The following is a 21,488-nucleotide window of genomic DNA, read 5'->3' on the forward strand; positions in this document are numbered from 1 at the left end:
CATGTCTCCATGTCAGACTGGACTTGTGTGTGTTGACACAGTATTGTTGACATGGCAACCAGCCTCTGTCTGTTACATTAGCATGTTAAGTGGACAGGAGCCGAGAAATGAACCTGTCTGTCGTTACATCACGCATGCACGCACGCGCACACACACACACACACACACACACACACACACACACACACACACACACACACACACACACACACACACACACACACACACACACACACACACACACACACACACACAACCCCAACCACTCTGCTCCCTCATAAACAAAGCATTCGCGTTGTTGACACTTTATTGTGTTTGTACAAAGGCTTCCAAACCCCAGAGAAGTCCAGACCACAGACAATCCACGGAATGTTCAAAGTTCCGTTTTTTGGGGGCTAAAAGAAAAAAAAAGAAAATTAAACCTTTTAGGCCTGACTCACACCTTCGCAACAGATTGATGTATAGCTGATGCATGAGACTTATTGACTGATGCAAGCTCACAATGCATTTCCAATGGGAGTCACATGGTTTGACACAACATTTTTGTTGTATGAGGGGGAAGGGGGGCAGTCGAAACACAGCCGAAAGCCGTACAACACAAATGTTGTGTCAAACCATGTGACTTCCATTGGAAATGCATTGGGGCAAGATGTAAACAAACCCTTTCATACATCTAGCATGCATCAATGTTGTATGCTAGATGCGAAGGTGTGAGTCAGGCCTATGCCTGCCATGATCTCTCTCTGTATATTACGTAGTGATGTCCTACTGTTTCCTGCTTCCTGCCTAGTTACTGTTGCATGTCTTGTCTAACCTAGTTTTCTCCACCTGTGCCCTGTTAGTCTCCCAGCCAATCACCTGTGTTGATTGTCTTTGAGTCCCGCTTGTGTTCCCTCACTTCCCTGCCAGATCTTTCTTAGACGTTTGTTTGCTTTTTGATTGAGGGCCAGGGCAAAAGCCCTTAACAGTAATTAAGGCATAAATGTGACCTGACTTGAAAATCCAGTTTCCTATTTTTGAGGGGCGCTATATGTAGCCCCTCCTATGTCCAGCTTTGAGTGTTTGTGTAACCACAAACATTGAGGACGTACGGTGAGGACGCAAATTGTGATTGGCCCGAATGAGATGTATACAATTTAGGCATTTAGCAGACGCTCTTAATCCAGAGCGATTTACATTAAGCAAGAACAAAAAAGCATGGGAATACATCACATAAAAAAGCATTTATCATGAAACATGCGTACCGTAAGCTAAGAACGTAACAGTGGAATATCTATATAATGAATCTATACATATAAACTATACATATATACTATACTATGCTATACATGTACTATGATGTGCTATGACTACATACAATGCAATTATAGTGCTGTCTACATGCTATAAGTCTGTATCAAATGATATCTAAGTCTACAGAAATGCTATCTAAGGGGGTAGGGTAAGTGCTATGGGCCATGATGGAGTCTTCAGACTACGGTGGAAGATTGGGAGTGATGCTGCAGTTCTGACTGCAACGGGAAGTGCATTCCACAGTTTTGGAGCCAGAAGGGAGAAGAGTTTGGGACGTGTGGAGCGTTGTCCCGGCGTTTTTAGTGAGGGTACTTCCAGCTTCCCTGCGTTGGCTGATCTGAGTGCGCGGGAGGGTTTGTAGGGTTCAATCATACTTGCAAGATATGGGGGAGCCATACCTTTGGTTGCTTTGAATGCCAGCATCAGAGTTTTGTATTCTGTGCGGGCAGCGACTGGGAGACTGGTTGGGATCCAGCAGGTTGTTCTGTGAGAGATGGAGAGAGAGCTGGTTGGAGACAACACGTTCAATGCTTTTAGAAAGAAATGAAAGGAGTGATACCGGTCTGTAGTTCTTGACATCTGAGGGGTCAAGGGTTGGTTTCTTGAGGAGTGGTGTTACTCTGGCTGACTTGAGGGCAGATGGGACGCAGCCTGAGGTTACTGAGGTGTTGATGATGGAGGTGATGAAGGGGAGCAGATCAGGTGCGATGATCTGGAAGATTGGAGACGGGACAGGGTCTAGAGGACAGGTGGTAGGTCTAGTGGATGTCACTAGTTGTAGGACCTCGTCTGGGGAAAGAGGAGAGAAGGAGGACATGCATGGTATGTTGGGGTTAGTGTTGGTTGGGTCAGATGCCACTTTATGGGGGAGGGGGGGAAAGGAGCTGCTGATATCATCAACCTTCTTCTCGAAGTAGTTGACAAAAACATCAGCAGTGAGGGATGAAGGTTGAGTGGGGGGAGGGGGCTTAAGGAGGGAGGAGAAAGTGGAGAAGAGCTTCCTTGGGTTAGAAGTACAGGATTGGATTTTGGTGTGGTAGAAAGAGGTTTTAGCAGTGGTTAGTGAGAGGGCGAAGGCAGAGAGGAGTGAGTGAAAGTGGAAAAGGTCATCTGGTAGCTTTGTCTTGCGCCATTTTCTTTCGGCTGCCCTTAGAGGTGTTCGTTCAGATCTGAGAGTTTCAGATAACCAGGGGGCCGGTGGACATGAGCGGGCTGGCCTGGATGAGGGCGGGCAGTGTTGGTCGAATGCAGATGAGATAGAGGAGAGGAAGGATGAGGTTGCAATGTCAGGTGAGAGAGAGAGGAAGGACTCCAGGGAGGGTAGAGAGGAGAGAATAGAGGATGAGAGGGAGGACGGGTTTAGGGACTTGAGATTGCGTCGGGTGGTGACGTTCGGAGGGTTAGTGGGTTTAGGCGGGAGGGTGGAGAGAGAGAGGGAGAAGGTTATGAAGTGGTGGTCAGACCTAATTAAGGGGGTAACAGAGAGTGTGGAGGGAGAGCAGGCTCTGGAGAACACAAATGATAAGAGCGCCCCTCACTTTTCTTTTTTTTTATGTTTTTTAATACGCAAGGGTTCCATTTATTTTCCATTACGGCAGCTTCTAAGCACAGAGGTCGCCTGACCTCCCGTTGCAGACAATCTGTTCAGATTTAGTGAGTCATGTCAACAACTAAGATATTAATTATTATTATTATTGAAGCTTACACCGTGTCCATTAATCACTGTAGCTCAGGCCTCCCTATTTTGGGTCATTATAGGTAGAATTCTGCAAAACATTCAAAAAAAGATATCACCACACACAATACTACAAAGATGTTATGCGCAGGGCACCCAAATGGTGAGCAGCCGGCCTGAATTTTATGACAAACAAATAAAAACAAAAATGTTTGGGAAGGACTATTGGAGAAGAGATCCAGTAGAAAAAGAAAGAAAAAAAACCTCATTCATTTTATGCTGTGCACGCACACGCACACACGCACACGCACACGCACACGCACACGCACACGCACACGCACGCATGCACACTCTGTCATTGTATCCTGAAAGGTCAGAGCAGAGCTGTCATCACTACACAACAACACAGCTGTGAGGATTCTTACACAAGATGACACATTGTGTCTACCTGTCTGTGTGTCTGTGTGTGTGCGTGCGTGCGTGCGTGCGTGCGTGCGTGCGTGCGTGCGTGCGTGCGTGCGTGCGTGCGTGCGTGCGTGCGTGCGTGCGTGCGTGCGTGCGTGTTGTCCTATAATGCATGTTTGATGCAAAAATGGTAGGATCATTCAGTCTCTGTCAGGATTAGAGTTCTCAACTTCTCATCTGGCCTGAATATTAAGGCCCTAACTGATCAGGCCCGAGGCCCGGCCCGGCCCAGCCCAGCCCGGCCCGGCCCTACTGATTAGCATACATTGTATGTAAGGTCGGGTTCAGGGAGAGGTTGAGAACTCTAGGCAGGATCACTCAAGGCCTCCAGAGATATTACATATCAGGCATTTAAACCCATTTTGGGGCGGGGACCCCTTTTGGTGTCAGCATTATGTTATGCTTTAGCTATTGAAAAATAGCAGATCTACAAGCTCATAGCGCGCCACCGAGTAGCGCGCTACGAGCTTGTAGGTCTGCTATTTTTGAAAAATCAAAGAACCACTGACATAGAAACATAGCATTTTCAGAAAACTGTCAGGATGTAGAAGACATTTTTAGAATCTGATCTCAGGTCAAAATGGGTTAAACCCTTGCACCCGTAGAAAAAACACACACATCATACAGTCATTTCTCACAGACAGTTGGCAGAATATTAATGGCTAAATATTCCACGGCATGCATGGCCTCCAGATGATGGCCACGCAGTCTTACAGAACTGAACGTTTCACTTTTAACAAAATAACAGAGACTGAAAGCATGGAGCCTTGGCGTTCTGGCGTCTTTGGATTCTTATCCTCGGATGTATGGAACGTCAGGAACTCCGCTCACCCTGTTCATCATCGCTGAGCGAGAACGCAAAGCTTTCTCCTTCCGGCTGCACATCCATGCGTCTGCTTCACTTAGTTACTATATTTACCCAGGGTAACTGGACTAAGCATCAGATACTTGTTTACAGCCAGGCCCTGCTCATAGAACATTTCATGTTAGTGGTTCAATGCCTTGCTCAAGGGCACTTCAGCGGTGGTAATTTTAGCGTGCCGGTCCGGGGATACGAACTGGCGACCTTCCGGTATCAAGACCGCTCCGCAAACCGTTCGGCCACCGCTGCCACAATCTATTCTGGTCTGGGGGGAAGAGTATTACACTGTTCACCTCTGTTAAAGCACTGAAACTAGGGCCGGGCAATTAACGCGTTTATTTAAATTAATTAATTTAGAACCAATGACCAACATGAGGTCATCTTACTCATGTATGGTAATGTAGGGGGCACGGTGGCACAGTCGGTAGTGCTGTCGCCTCACAGCTAGAAGGCCCTGGGTTCGATTCCCGCTGGGGACGCTGTGGGGTGGGCGCTGGGGGGGCGTGCCCTCCCCGTCATCAGTGCCCATACCCGAGGCGGGGTTGGCGAAAGGGCCCCTCTGTGTGGAGTTTGCATGTTCTCCCCGTGTCCCCTAGGGTAGGTAACCTCACAAAAAAACACGCAGTAATCCTGGTCTCTAAAATGTTTGTATTTTTTATTTGTTTTTACCATGGTGCCGTAGAAAATAAATAAAACAAGCTCACAACCATGTCACATTGTATTCATTAATCGTAATCGAGGCAAAGGGTTCGAAATAATGGTGTTATTGATCTCAAGTCATATCGCACAGGCCGAACCTAAAGCCTATACATACTTGGTCCCCCAGCGGGTCCTTTTCACTTTTCTCCCTCTACACCGAGTCTCGCTGAAAACACTTGATCTATATTTCCGTGGAACGTTCCCAGTATAGAGAGAGACACAGACGTGTTCATGTGGTTAATGTCGTCTCTGTCGAGTGCAAACCTCAGAGGCCCGACTGCTATACTTTTCAGGATTCAAATTCAAAACTGGCAAAAGTAGATCTACAAGCTTGCAACGAGCCTCTTCGTGCCGCGTTTTGTACATGTAGATCTGCTACTTTTGACGTTTTTTTTTATGTGATGCTTTAGTACGATCCAAGTTCGTCATTAACTAAAAAACCTGTTAAAAATATGGAGATAAGAGGTTAATTTTTGCCCAACAACAACAACGACAACGATATAATTCATATCGTCATGTGAGTCGAATACAGTTCAGAGATCTGAGGCATCAGATGGAGCGTCATGGGATTCAAGGTCATGATGCCAGAGGGGCTCAGAGGGGCTCTGGGACCGTGTCCAAAATCCAGGCCAGGCCTGCTGATGCTGCTGCCAGAGACTGTATGAGCACATACCGTAGTATACTGTGATTCATTTAATAGCTGCTGGCTTGTGTGTGTGTGGGAAGTTACCAGGCATAGGGTTTTGGCTGGACCTCAACATGGGGGCAACAACAACAACAGCCCTATAAAACTGTCTACTGACTGCCTGACCAGGGCTGGGGTCACGATATGACATTTTACTCAATAGCAGATTTGAGCTAGTAGATCATGGTATTTCCACACGCATGCACGCACGCACGCACGCGCACACGCACACACGAGAAAACAGCTTTTTTTATGACAAAACATTGATAATCTTCTGTGAACCGTCCTGCTGATATACACTATAAAACGTCAAATCACGTTAAATAAAGAAAATGCGACAGTTCAACTGGTATTGAATATAAAGCGATACGTATTTACCATCATGCCATTTTCTCAGGTTAACATTGTCGTCGGGTAAATAAAGGGTGTACTTGGATTCATGAATCTGGGAGACTTGAAGTCCAAAAGGTTTCAGAACCACAGTCCTACTGATAAGCCACTTACAGTGAGCAAGGTAAACACAAGGTAAACACAAGGTAAAAGCTCAAATGCATAGAAATAGTAATCTAGGTAGGATCATACTGTAGGCCAACATGCTAAATACATTACATTTTAGCCTTATTTGCATAAGCCTGAGAGGTCGTCAACTCTATAGAGGGTATGCGCGCATGCATAAAGTCAATGGCAAAATCGAGTGGCAAAGTGAGTTTAACGTCGTTTAACATTGTTTAATACAATCATATTGGACTTTTCTGCTTGGATGTATGGGCTGTCAAGGCCAGAAAGTAGTTTTTTGCCACTCGGTAGGCGTTCCCGCATAACTTCCGGGTATGATGATGATGTCACGCGCATGACATCATCATGGTGGGGCGACTGTGGCTCGGGAGGTAGAGCAGGTCGTCCAATGATCCAAGGGTCGGCGGTTCGAATCCCGGCTCCTTCTGTCTACATGTCGAAGTGTCCTTGGGCAAGACATTGAACCCCAAATTGCTCCCGATGTGCTGGTTGGTACCTTGCATGGCTTCCGCTGCAATCGGTGTATGAATGTGTGTGTGTGAATGGGTGAATGTAATGCACAATCTATGTAAAGCGCCTTGGATAAAGGCGATTTACCATTTATACCCTCTATAGGGGTCAGGTGCGGCAGGCTATAAGGTCCGCTGTTGTTGTTGTCATTAAGATGCCGAGGCTGCTGCTCCTCCATGGTCCACTACAGTACATACTGTACATACTGTATGTATATGATGACCCTCGGTTCCAGTCAGCCTGCCTGATCTATTAAAGCCTGTACTTAGTTGACCGGAGTCCCCCAGGGCTCTGTATTAGGTCCCCAGACAGTTTTTCCTAGTCTACACTATAAATGTCTCTGCCCGAAAATAGCCTCATTTAGAAGCTCGCAGTGTGTCGTGTGTTGGTTTCCTTTGGGTTGTGAGCAGCGCAGTTTATTTCAGTACAGCGTGCTGTCATTTCTTCAGAGAAAAGCCGCAGTCTCTCGGAGGCGGAATCATGGAAACTAATTAGCCGTGGAGATTGTTACAGCGATGGCGAACGTGCATTTTTATCGACACCACTCGCTGATACCATTTTCAACACTACCTAACAAACGATCCAGACAGGTATTTACTATACCGAGAGGAATAAGCTATAGGCCACAGGTTCACACTAAAAAAATAAATCATTACAGGCTACATCCTCTGAGGAGTCCAGACGCGCCGGAGATGTGCTGCACATTTCCTGCCCATCCAGGGCCCCGTCCTCTGTCTGTGGCGCCATGCTGTCGATATACCCAATTACAACTAGCCACGCCAATGTCAAGAAGGGTCTGGGGTTGCTTGTGGTGATGGAAAAGGGAGAGAGAGGGGTTGGGGCCGTACAAGAGTTGATTCTGGTGACCAAAACGTTTAAATTATAGGGATAGTTCACCCCAGAGCCATAGTGTATAGACAGAGTTGCCGACATTGAAGGGCGCAGAAAACAGCCCGGTCACGTGGTTCATGTACTCGCGTGAGCCGATAGTATATAGACTCCAATGCATTCCGGAAACTCCCGGCGTCCCTATTCGCCAATAGAAGTCTATGACTGTGATTGGACTGGCCCCATGAAAGTGAACGGAGTCGCTGTCTTACTCCATGGCTTTGGTTTATGTTTATGTTTATTTATTTGATATGGACATAACAATTACATTGCTCATTGCACAGTTGTACAAATTGTAGATGCATCGTTTACAGTGTGTTAGCACATGTGCTAGTTTTCACCACTTGTCCACGTACAGGAGACTTTTCTAAAAAATACAGTGACAGTTTAAAAAACACCCAATCAAATGCAAAAAATTATGCATTCTAATAATATTTACAGCAAATTACAATACCTATTACATAATCTCCAATACAAAAGTAAACAATCACTCTAGTAACCAGCCAGAAGCTATACATGTGAACACAGTTGATTTGAAGTTCACCCACAACAGATCTAGTCAATGCATTCCTAAGCCAATAAGTTGATGATGAGCAGTGGTTCCCAAAGAGACTTCCCAAGATGGAGTTAGTATATGGAGCTTACTTTTAGGAATGCGAAAAAAAAGGTCTAGAAATTCAAGTCTCCATGGGGTGAGTATTAAATCGATAGAGGAAAAAAAAGTCATTTTGGGGTGAACTGTCACTTTAAAGCGGCACTACGTAACTTTATTGTAATGAATACAATGTAATGTTGTCCAATCCCTATGGACAAAGTGAGTATGTTAATACAATATCACAATATTACGTAGAATATGCTAATACAATATAACTTATTAAACTTCATTTAGATCATGTGGGGTCATGTCTCACGTAGACACAGAATCGGATGTGCATTTTGACCTGATGGTCAGGATTCAAGTTCTCCCCTGAGCAAGCAAGCAGGCAGGCTCTATTGGCTCAATGATTAAAAAAAATGTCAGCACTTGCGCAGGAAACCAGGTTCAAATCCGGGGTAGGAGAGGAACGTTTCATAGTGCAGAACATTTTAGAATTTGTATTTATTATTATTCTTTTTTTATATTTTGCAGAATTCTACCAATAATGACTCAAAATAGGGAGGCCAGAGCTTACGGTGTTTAACCCATTCTGGGCGGGAACCCTTTGTGGTGTTTTAAGCATCATGTTATGCTTTAGCTATTGAAAAATAGCAGATCTACAAGCTCATAGCGCGGCACTTGTAGGTCTGCTATTTTTGAAAAATCGTGAAAATCTGCCTCAAATCTTTGAATATATATTATTACAGAGTGAACATTTTAACTCAAATCTTTGCTTCTGGGGGGGTCCCTGGAACAACATATTTTCAGATGGGGTCGGAGGCATATTACATATAATTTTGACATGAAATATTGAGCACCACTGATACAGAAACATGCTTTTTCAGAAAACATTTTTTTAAATTTCGACTAAATGGGTTAATGCCTAATGGACACGGTGTAAGCTTTAATCATAATATCTAGTTGTTGACACGGCTCACTAAATCTGAACAGATTGTCTGCAGCAGGAGGTCAGGCGACCTCTGTGCTTAGAAGCTGCCGTAATGGAAAATGAATGGAACCCTCGCGTATTAAAAAAAACAACATATTAAGAACAGCCAAAATAAAGCACGCAGATCCTTTGTTTATGAGGGAGCAGAGTGGTTGAGGTGTGTGTGTGTGTGTGTGTGTGTGTGTGTGTGTGTGTGTGTGTGTGTGTGTGTGTGTGTGTGTGTGTGTGTGTGTGTGTGTGCGTGTGCGTGTGCGTGTGCGTGCGCGCTCGCGTGCAGCCTGAGATCAAAACCATTTTCCGGTTTCTGCCCATAATGGAAAAATAAATGGAACCCTCGCGTATTCAAAAACAACATACATGTATTAAGAACAACCAAAAATAACGCGCGGAAATTCTTTGTTTTTGAGAGAGCAGATGGACGGACGGGGAAAGGCCCTGGAGAGAATTCTGACAATTAAAGCCGTTTTTTAACCCATTTTGACCTGGGAACGATTCTAATGTCTTCTAAAGTAGAGTTTTCTGAAAAACCCAAAGATTTGTGCCACATTATCACGATTTTTTCAAAAATAGCAGACCTACAAGCTCGTAGCGCGCCACTCGGTGGCGCGCTATGAGCTTGTAGATCTGCTATTTTTCAATAGCTAAAGCATAACATAATGCTAACACCAAAAGGGGTTCCCGCCCAAAAATGGGTTTAAGTACACGGTGCAGGCGAATAACGTGAATAACGTTTCCATGTCAATACATCCTCGTCAGGTCTGACCTGATGAAAGATGTATTTGACAGGCTGCAATTAATTAAATGCTCTAATTAAAAAGGCTTAATTAGATTTAATTAATTAGGTTTTCACCAGTGCCGTCGTCCTCCTCTCCATACATAGCCTATACCAGTCCTTCTGTACATACATACATAGGGGCGGTGGTGGCTCACTCAGTGATAGAGTGGCGGGATGGCAACCGCAAGGTCGCCAGTTCGAACCCGGGCTCCCCCAGAGTTAGTGTCGAAGTAGCCTCGGAAACCCAGATGTTTTATTTCCTGGAAGAAAGAAAACGTTTGACCTAACAAGCTTGTTTTGATTGATTGATTCGATCCCGGGCTCTCTCCCGAGTTAGTGTCGAAGTGTCCTTGAGCAAGACTCTGAACCCCTAATTGCTCCTGATGTGCAGGTTGGTGCCTTGCATGGTTTCCGCCACCATCGGTGTATGAATGTGTGTGTGAATGGGTGAATGTAATGCACAATCTATGTAAAGCGCCTTGGATAAAGGCGCTATATATACGTAAATGCAACCATTTACCATACTTATAGCCTACCAGTCCTTCTGTCCATACATACAAGCCTATACCAGTCCTTCTCTCTATAGCAGTGCAAGTGGGGTCCGGGGACCCCCAGGGGTCCTTCATGAGGGACTTCCAGGGGGTCCCCACCTAAATGATAGTTAAGAACCAAATCGACCCTTATGTGTCTAACTCTGAGAGTGTACAAATGGAAGCAAACAGACCCTAACAGGTCCATTTACTTAAATTTACATTGATTTTACAATATAAATTGGAGTCCCAGAGCCTTATATGCAGGTCCAACTGGGGGTGCTTGAAATGAAAACGGTTGAGAGTCACTGCTTGAACCGTAATAAAAATCTCATCTTATGGGGGTCCCTGGCATATGTTTTCAATTGGGGGTCCGCGGGCTAATATATTCGATTTAGGGGTCCTTGACATGAAAAAGTTTGGGAACCTGCACTGCTCTAGTTGCAACTATAGCTCCACTTTGTTTCTACAAACGCCATGATGTATCTTTTTATCTTCATGTCACTGGCTTACATTGGAAATGAATGGCATACTGTAGACTTCATTTTATTTATTTTTTAATTAACCTTCATTTAACCAGTAAAAAACACATTGAGACAGAAATCTCTTTCACGAGTGGGAACTGGCCAAGAGGCGGAAATAGAATTACATAATACAGCAGACAGAGTAATACATCCATGTTTATCCTCCAGAATACCTAAAAACAAATACAATACGAATCTACAAAATAGGTACTGTACAACCCTATTATATAAGAGACGCAAAAAGGGAAAAAGTGCTACATTATTTTAGAAATGTATACAATATATCTCTGCTGTCGGGAGGAAACCTCATAACTCCAAAATGTTCATTTTTCAGGAAATTAAAAATATACATGTTTCCGGAAATTAAGAAAATCTTATATTTTTAAAACAAAGCAACACAGCCTCATCAAAGTTGGCGTTGTAACTTTATATATTGTCAATGACTTCCATGAGAGGGGGAGAGGTGGTGGAGTTAGTTGCTTTAGCAGACATTTTGAGGGTCCAATGGAGTTAAGAGGTTTTGTCAATATTTTTGAAACAACACACAGACGTAAAGGGTGTTCAATAGCACTGATCTATGCCAAAAAAAAAATCAAAAACCTCAAAAATGGAGTTATGAGGTTTACTCCCGACAGCAACGAATTATGAACGCAGCGTTAGGCTTGAGGCGCGGTGGATTAACCCCCTGTGTGCCTGTCAATGCATATCAGTGGATGCCTGCAGTGACTCTCACTCTCTATTACACAAGATATTCATATGTGAAGCATAATGTACACTACAGCACTGTATTATCCCATTAAGCATTATATGTTATGCTTTAGCTGTTGAAAAATAGCAGATCTACAAGCTCGTAGCGCGGCACCGAGTGCCGCGCTACGAGCTTGTAGATCTGCAATGGGTTTTTGGAAGAATCGTGAAAATGTGCCGCAAATCTTTGAATATATACATTCTTTCAGAGCGAACGTTTGTAACTCGCATATCTTTGCTTCTGAGGAACATATTTTCATATGTCTATAGGGACAAATACAGATAATTCTGGGGGTCCTTTACATGAAAAAGGTTGAGCACCACTCACATAGAAACATAGGTTTCCCAGAAAACTCTTAGGACTTTTTTTTTTTTTTTTTAGAACCGGCCTCAGTCCTATTTGGGACATTATGATGCATATACTGTACACCACTGTAATACACACTTATTGCAGTGACAGGGGACAGACAGTCTGTGAGACATGAGTCATGACAAGCCAGCCAGCCACCCTAACAAGACACGCAAAAGACACTTGTGTCCTCCTGTGTCTTCTGTGTGCCGCACGGCTCGCAATGCATTTCCAATGGGAGTCACGTGGTTTGACGAGGCACACTTGTTGCATAATGACTGTGCTCTGTGCTCAAACCATGTGACTCACATTGCGAGCCGTGTGACACACAGAACACACACGACACAAGTGTGTCTCTCTTGCGTGTGTCTTCTATGTGAATGAGGCCTAAAGCCACGCTTCTGCTTTAGACGTTTGCACACCCCCTTGTTTACCTTTTAAATATAGCACGCTGGCGCGCACGCACGCACGCACGCACGCACGCACGCACGCACGCACGCACGCACACACACACACACACACACACACACACACACACACACACACACACACACACACACACACACGTTTTATATCTCAATGAGCGAGGAAAGCGTAAAACGAGGGCTCTCGTTGTATCTAAGCAACGACTTACATGAGATTGTCCATGGCCACTGATGAAGTTACTGTGTGTGCGTGTGTGTGTGCGTGCGTGCGTGCGCGTGTGTGTGTGTGTGCGTGTGTGCGCACGCGTGCGTTTGCCTGAATCTCATTAGTATTTCGACAGCCCTGTTGAACCCGCTTTGATGTGGTGATGTCATCATCACCATGGCGATGACTGATGCCTTGCCATAGTCGGGAGAGTGTGTGTGTGTGTGTTTAACATTAGCAGGTGCTGCGCATGCATATAAAGATTTGGACACGATTTTTGACTGCCGAAGACTTGATATCGCGTCTTTTATCGCTATATGAAAAGGTTTCGCTGAAAACCATGAAACTTTTAGCCCTGTCCCAGTTGCTGGGCAACACCCCCAGCACCAGGACACGTGCGCGCGCATCCCATAGGGGGAAGGGTCCCATTTAAAATAGGATGTTTCCCTCACTCTTTTCTCTGAAACTATACGAGCGCTGTCCGTGGTTTTGACCAAAACATCCGATGTTCAGATCTGTTTTGTGAATTTGCACCACATCGCGATCGATATTACCGTTTCTGGCGAAAAAGAAACATTGTGAGCTAATGCTAACATTAGCCGCTTCTTCTTCTCTCGGTCTGCGAGGCCGGGAGATAACTACCTCCAATGGCCACAAGGCGGCTCTCAAAGAGTTAATAATTGGTCATCATATCGGTGTCTGCAATATTGATGTTATTCCGATGAATTGTGTATGAAGGACCTTAAAGGAAACGAAGCCATAGGCTTTTTGGGTTTAAATCCTTTTAGCAGATAGACCTTAAATTGAACTGTACTTTCCTGTGCTTTTTTCTGCAAACTGTTAAAAAAGTAATCAATCAATTAATCAATCAATCAATCTACATCAAAATAATATATCGGTTTCAGACAACATTTTATTTCATATTATTTATGTTTGAATGTGAATGAGAATGTGTGGCCTTTTGTGGTGATGGTGATTGATGACGGGCGGCTTATAAAGATTCTGGGTAGCCTATAGCTTTCACAAAAGGTCAACACGTTTGGGCGAAAAATGACAAATGAAGATAAGTAATACATTTAAGTCGTTTCTATCTAATAAATCAGGTGACAAGGATGCACTGTTTAAACCCATTCTGGGCGGGAACCCCTTTTGGTGTTTTAATACGAAGTGTGCGTCAGAATCCCATGCAGTTGGTGTAGAACAGGTGTAAAATAAACACTTACAATTCCAATAGTGTGCAGCCCTAATACAGACACCGTGTTTCCCCCCTCTCTGTTCTTTCTCATTGATTTTATGAAACGAGAATTTCCATAGAAATGTATTTTGTTTTTGTATAATAAATGTGATGCCATTGTCCATGCGGTTGCAGTATGCAGTATGAGTGTGTCTTACATGAGACATAATACTCGACAGAGCTCCACAAATCGATCACAGCACACACAGAACAGGAGAATAACAATAAAGTACTATTTGACACGTGCATGCATGGTGTCACACATTTTTTAAACGGAGACCAACACTGCCATCTATTGGACATTGTGTGGATGTGCCAAAGAACTTAACAGCAGAGTTTTACATGAGTCTCTAAAACTGCCAGCTAAAAATAAAGAAAGACCCCCTCCCCCTCCACACTGCAGGCATAGATATTATATAATTATTATCACTCTCTTGATCATTGGATTCAAGTGTGTGTGTGTGTGTGTGTGTGTGTGCGTGTGCGTGCGTGCGTGCGTGCGTGCGTGCGTGCGTGCGTGCGTGCGTGCGTGCGTGCGTGCGTGCGTGCGTGCGTGCGTTCACAGTGACTATATGGAACATTTAGTTAACGAGGCTCTGGGATGCGAAAGCGGCCGCCAGCCTACTTTCCTCTCTTTACTTTTAATTTGTTTTACTGTACATATTATGCAGAGAGGGGTGCGTAACATTGTGTTTACTGTTGAGCGCTTCTTTGTTCACCCGAGGCCAATGGCCTAGTGGTTAAGGCGCCTATACCACATGAAACAGCGAGTTGCGGGTTTGATTTGCGGTGTGTGCGTGTACACGTGTGCGTGCGTGCGTGCGTGCGTGCGTGTGTCCACGCCTCCTCCTTTGCTGTGTGATAACAGCTTCTATTGTGTCTCCACTCCTGCTGTAAGTGGCCTTACAGCAGCTCTCTCTCTCGCTCTCTCTCTCTCTCTCTCCTATCTTGTTTATCACACTATTAGCTAGAAGACGTGATGATGAGGGAACTCGTTGTCTTGGTTACAACAGTATTTAAGGTTGCCATGGCACCCGAAAAAACTTTGTGAAATCTCTGGCATGATTCAGATTCAGATACCTTTATTTGCCATTGTGTGTACACACATAGTCATTTGCTTTGACATTAACATGAGTGCATTCAATTATTTTTTTTCACAAATACCAACAGACATAAGACAACACCGTGCAGGGAAATAAATAAAAAAGGTGCAGAGTTATAGTTCGTAGTGCATCAATGTTGCCGGTGTTTAAAGGAGCATTCAGTGATTTGGAAAAAAACCCGGTCCACCCGGTAACAAGATGTGCACATGCACACGCTCTACAGTGGGGGAAGTACAACAGACCAACAGCACGTGCACCAATGCCCTCCCCACTCGATCATGATTGGAGGAAGGCCCCTCTCATCCTGATTGGATGAAGGCTTTGCTACCCAAAGCCCAAACTGAAACTAGGGTTTTTTGACCCCAGGGGCTCACTGGGGACAGGGAGGAACTCCTTATATGGTCAGCACACTTTATAGTAGGGAGGATTATCCAAAAAATAAGAAAAAATAAGTGATATTTGAATTAAGTAAAATCACTGAATATACCTTTTAAAGTGCCGGTATCACTAGGAGGCAGGGGTGGAAGGGAAGCCAGAGTCATTGAGCAGCCTAGCAGCTGAGGGGGAAAAAAACGTTGTCTGTGGCGGGCTTTCGTAGCCTTCGGCAGCCGCAGTCTCCTCCCAGAGGGGAGCAGGCTGAGGAGGCCGTGGCCAGGGTGGGAGGGGTCGGCCATAATCTTCCCTTGCTCTCTTCAGCGGCCTGGAGTCGTGCAGGGACTTGAGGGAGGGCAGAGGGCGGCCAATCACCCTCTCCGTAGAGCGAATCACCCGCTGCAGCTTGGTGAGATCTTTAGCGGCTGCAGCGGGGAACCAGGTGATGGTGGGAGTGTGTGAGGATGGACTCCACGATGGCTGTGTATAGAATTGAACCATCTTGAGCCTCGATCGGCAGCCTGAATTTCTTCAGCTGTCGGAGGAAGTACAGCCTCTGCTGGGCCTTCTTCAGGAGGGCCATGATGTTCAGCTCCCATTTCAGGATCCCGAGAGATTGCCATGCCCAGGAACCGGCATGCATGACTCCACTGGGGTCACCTGGGTGTCTCCCAGCATGATGGGAGGGGGCGGGGCTGCGTTCCTGCAGGAAGTCCACCACCATCTCCACTGTCTTAAGGGCATTTAGCTCCAGGTTGTTGTTGCTGCACCAACTCCGCAGCCGCTCGATCTCGATGACGCTTTCCTTTCTCTCCTTCCGGGAGGTTTATAGTTCCAGACTATAAGCATTTTTTCGGACATCGTGCGGAATAGCTGTCTGGCTACGTCAGGCTAATCCCAATGTGTCCAAAGTACTGTACTGCCAACTTAATGTTTCTGCTTTCAGACTGAGTTTAATTACAAACTCTCTCTCTCTCTCTCTCTCTCTCTCTCTCCCTCTCTCTGTGTCTCTCTCCAGTGGGCGAAGCCAGAAACCTGATTCCCATGGACCCTAACGGTTTATCGGACCCGTACGTTAAACTCAAGCTCATCCCGGACCCCAAGAACGAGACCAAACAGAAGACCAGGACCATCCGCTCCTCCCTCAACCCCACCTGGAACGAGTCCTTCACTTTGTGAGTGTGTGTGTGTGTGTGTGTGTGCGCGCAAAACACTAGAGCCACTGACCAAGTCATGTCTGTATGTATGGTACCCTATATATATATATATATATATATATATATAAGGACTGTACGCTAGGGTTCATGTGGTTTAGTGACTTGTCCATACGTGTGTCTGCGTGTGTGTGTGCGCACGTCCACAGTAAGCTGAAGGCGTCGGATAAGGACCGCCGTCTGTCCATCGAGATCTGGGACTGGGACCGCACCACCAGGAACGACTTCATGGGCTCCATGTCCTTCGGGGTGTCGGAGCTCCTCAAGGCCCCCAACTGTGGATGGTCAGTTCTCCATTAGAATCCATTATAAAGTGTGGATGGTCAGTTCTCCATTAGAATCCATTATAAAGTGTGGATGGTCAGTTCTCCATTAGAATCCATTATAAAGTGTGGATGGTCAGTTCTCCATTAGAATCCATTATAAAGTGTGGATGGTCAGTTCTCCATTAGAATCCATTATAAAGTGTGGATGGTCAGTTCTCCATTAGAATCCATTATAAAGTGTGGATGGTCAGTTCTCCATTAGAATCCATTATAAAGTGTGGATGGTCAGTTCTCCATTAGAATCCATTATAAAGTGTGGATGGTCAGTTCTCCATTAGAATCCATTATAAAGTGTGGATGGTCAGTTCTCCATTAGAATCCATTATAAAGTGTGGATGGTCAGTTCTCCATTAGAATCCATTATAAAGTGTGGATGGTCAGTTCTCCATTAGAATCCATTATAAAGTGTGGATGGTCAGTTCTCCATTAGAATCCATTATAAAGTGTGGATGGTCAGTTCTCCATTAGAATCCATTATAAAGTGTGGATGGTCAGTTCTCCATTAGAATCCATTATAAAGTGTGGATGGTCAGTTCTCCATTAGAATCCATTATAAAGTGTGGATGGTCAGTTCTCCATTAGAATCCATTATAAAGTGTGGATGGTCAGTTCTCCATTAGAATCCATTATAAAGTGTGGATGGTCAGTTCTCCATTAGAATCCATTATAAAGTGTGGATGGTCAGTTCTCCATTAGAATCCATTATAAAGTGTGGATGGTCAGTTCTCCATTAGAATCCAGTATAAAGTGTGGATGGTCAGTTCTCCATTAGAATCCATTATAAAGTGTGGATGGTCAGTTCTCCATTAGAATCCATTATAAAGTGTGGATGGTCAGTTCTCCATTAGAATCCATTATAAAGTGTGGATGGTCAGTTCTCCATTAGAATCCAGTATAAAGTGTGGATGGTCAGTTCTCCATTAGAATCCATTATAAAGTGTGGATGGTCAGTTCTCCATTAGAATCCAGTATAAAGTGTGGATGGTCAGTTCTCCATTAGAATCCATTATAAAGTGTGGATGGTCAGTTCTCCATTAGAATCCAGTATAAAGTGTGGATGGTCAGTTCTCCATTAGAATCCATTATAAAGTGTGGATGGTCAGTTCTCCATTAGAATCCATTATAAAGTGTGGATGGTCAGTTCTCCATTAGAATCCAGTATAAAGTGTGGATGGTCAGTTCTCCATTAGAATCCATTATAAAGTGTGGATGGTCAGTTCTCCATTAGAATCCATTATAAAGTGTGGATGGTCAGTTCTCCATTAGAATCCATTATAAAGTGTGGATGGTCAGTTCTCCATTAGAATCCATTATAAAGTGTGGATGGTCAGTTCTCCATTAGAATCCATTATAAAGTGTGGATGGTCAGTTCTCCATTAGAATCCATTATAAAGTGTGGATGGTCAGTTCTCCATTAGAATCCATTATAAAGTGTGGATGGTCAGTTCTCCATTAGAATCCATTATAAAGTGTGGATGGTCAGTTCTCCATTAGAATCCAGTATAAAGTGTGGATGGTCAGTTCTCCATTAGAATCCATTATAAAGTGTGGATGGTCAGTTCTCCATTAGAATCCAGTATAAAGTGTGGATGGTCAGTTCTCCATTAGAATCCATTATAAAGTGTGGATGGTCAGTTCTCCATTAGAATCCATTATAAAGTGTGGATGGTCAGTTCTCCATTAGAATCCATTATAAAGTGTGGATGGTCAGTTCTCCATTAGAATCCATTATAAAGTGTGGATGGTCAGTTCTCCATTAGAATCCATTATAAAGTGTGGATGGTCAGTTCTCCATTAGAATCCATTATAAAGTGTGGATGGTCAGTTCTCCATTAGAATCCATTATAAAGTGTGGATGGTCAGTTCTCCATTAGAATCCATTATAAAGTGTGGATGGTCAGTTCTCCATTAGAATCCATTATAAAGTGTGGATGGTCAGTTCTCCATTAGAATCCATTATAAAGTGTGGATGGATTATTATTATAAAGTGGAAGTCTCTCTGTTCCGTGGCCATGTTAGCATGCCTTCTGCCACCGTGAACTAAACCATGTAATAATAATTCACCTTTGCTGTGAGGACAGCTACTGCTTCCTGCGTGCGTGCATGCGGGGGTTGGTGTGAGTGAGATGTGTTTGTGTTGGCATTAAAGATGGTTGTCAATGTGCTGGTTTATTTGTATTTAAGGAAGAGAAAGAACACTATAGTTTCTAGAGCTCCGAGACTTGCTTTATTTAGAGGCTACAAATTGCAACGTTTCGACCTACAAGGTCTCCATCAGGCAAATATGATATGTTGCCTCTAAGTAAAGTTTGTAAGAGCTCTAGAAACTATCTCTCTATCTCTCTCTCTCTCTCTCTCTCTCCTCTCTCCTCTCCTCTCTCTCTCTCTCTCTCAGGTACAAGTTGTTGAACCAGGAGGAAGGGGAGTACTACAACGTTCCCATCCCCGAGGAGGACGACATCAACCTGGAACTGCGACAGAAGTTTGAGGTAACGGACAGGAGGATCATGGGAGTTGTAGTTTAGTATGTCGTTGTCTCCTACACTGACAAGTAGGTCAGTGACATCAAGGGCCCCGGTGTGCGCGCACGCACGCACGCACGCACGCACGCACGCACGCACGCACGCACGCACGCACGCACGCACGCACGCACGCACGCACGCACGCGCACCCACATGTGCACACAGCCACAGCATATTAGCTCCAAGCCATTTTCTCACAGAGTTTATGAAACAAAACGTGTTCCATTATCTGGTCTCTCCATCATGGAAACTTCCTGTGGATAAAATTGCTCCCTCTTAAAAGAACAGATAGTTCCTTTAGCAAAACCATCCTGGCCTTTATACAGACTTAATCCAATCCCCCTGATTTAACCCATGTTGGGCGGGAACCCCTTTTGGTGTTTGAAGCATTCTGTTCTACTTTAGCTATTGAAAAATAACAGATCTACAAGCCACCGAGTGGCGCGCTACGAGCTTGTAGGTCTGCTATTTTTGAAAAGGCGTGAAAACGTGCCGCAAATCTTTGAATATATATTTCAGAGCGAACATTTTTAACTAAAATATTGGCTTCTGAGGGGTCCCTGGAACTACATATTTTGAGATGGGGGTCCGTGGCCCAATAAAGATAATTCTGTGGGTCCTTGACATGAAAAAGGTTGAGTACCACTGACATAGAAACATGTTTTTTTTTAATCAACCTCAGTCCAAAATGATTACTGTCCTGTCTGTATAATATAAAATGGGCTAGTCTCTCATGTTTACATAATCCATTGATGTCATCTCTAGTGGCCAATCTGTTTATGGGAGCTTCGGTTCATTCAGTGCGGGTGACTTGTTGCTCGAGTCTACTCTTTAAAATACTGCCGGCTACCGCAGGTACAAGACACTGAACAACCATCAACAATGGGATTATAAACACAGAGGCTGTTCCTTATATCTACCAAACCACTTCTACGGTCGACGACTTGACTAACGGACGAGTTCTTTCTTTCTTCCCTCTCTCTTTCTATAGGCCTGCCAGTTAAATATCCACTATCTCAAGGTAGCCCTCTCTCTGTCGCTCTCTGTCGCTCTCTCTCTCTGTCGCTCTCTCTCTCTCTCTCTCTCTCTCTCTCTCTCTCTCTCTCTCTCTCTCTGTCGCTCTCTGTCGCTCTCTCTCTCTCTCTCTCTCTCTCTCTCTCTCTCTCTCTCTCTCTCTCTCTCTCTCTCTCTCTCTCTCTCTCTCTCTCTCACTCTCTCTCTCTGTTCACCATACATGTCTCTCTCTCACCCAGTAGGATGATTGTTTGTGGAGGTTTTTCACAAATGAATCAGATTTACTAACAAAGGCTCTCGGTCGTTCTACACACTACTGTGTTCCGGTGTGGCACAGACAGAAACACACACACACACGTGCACACACACACGTGCACACACACGCGCGCACGCACGCACGCACGCACGCACGCACGCACGCACGCACGCACGCACGCACGCACGCACGCACGCACGCACGCACGCACGCGCACACGTGCACACGCACGCACGCACGCACACACACGTGCACACGCACACACACACACACACACACACACACACACACACACACACACACACAGCGTTGTTGTTAGTAAATTGGTAGAGCACTCAGGCGGTTGAGTCTCCATCCTCACCGCCATCAATGCACCGTCATTGGTCAGGAGTGTCTGGCACCCGCTCCTCATTGGCTGATACTGTGGTCTTCAGCCCCGCCCTCTATTGTCTGTCGCTAGTCTGGACCAATAGAAGGACCGCATGGACGGCCAATCACTGACGCACTCTTAACTGTGTGTGAATATATAATGGCATATATATATCACAATAGTGCGTGCGTGCGTGCTGTAACTGTACACACACACATCCTCTGTGTGCATGCCACATTTGTCCACACGGTGGCAGCACTGTCCTAACTGTCAGACTGCTGTGTGTGTCTGCTCACTCTGTGTTCATGTAGAAATGCACAGAACTGCATCTTTTTTGTGTGTG

The 21,488-nt window shown here is 44.8% G+C and overlaps 1 protein-coding gene across 1 annotated transcript in view; it reads left to right on the forward strand.

Moving 5' to 3' along the window:
- Positions 1 to 21,488, forward strand: part of prkcab (protein kinase C, alpha, b) — a 251,196-nt gene that overhangs the window by 205,442 nt on the left and 24,266 nt on the right. The window contains exons 6-8 of the mRNA XM_079520184.1: positions 16,462 to 16,618; positions 16,807 to 16,941; positions 19,379 to 19,472. Of these exons, the coding sequence (XP_079376310.1) occupies positions 16,462 to 16,618; positions 16,807 to 16,941; positions 19,379 to 19,472 (386 nt within the window). The remainder of the gene's footprint in view (positions 1 to 16,461; positions 16,619 to 16,806; positions 16,942 to 19,378; positions 19,473 to 21,488) is intronic.

Source organism: Electrona antarctica (assembly GCF_951216825.1).
Source record: "Electrona antarctica genome assembly, chromosome: 14".
NCBI classification, from domain to species: domain Eukaryota; kingdom Metazoa; phylum Chordata; class Actinopteri; order Myctophiformes; family Myctophidae; genus Electrona; species Electrona antarctica.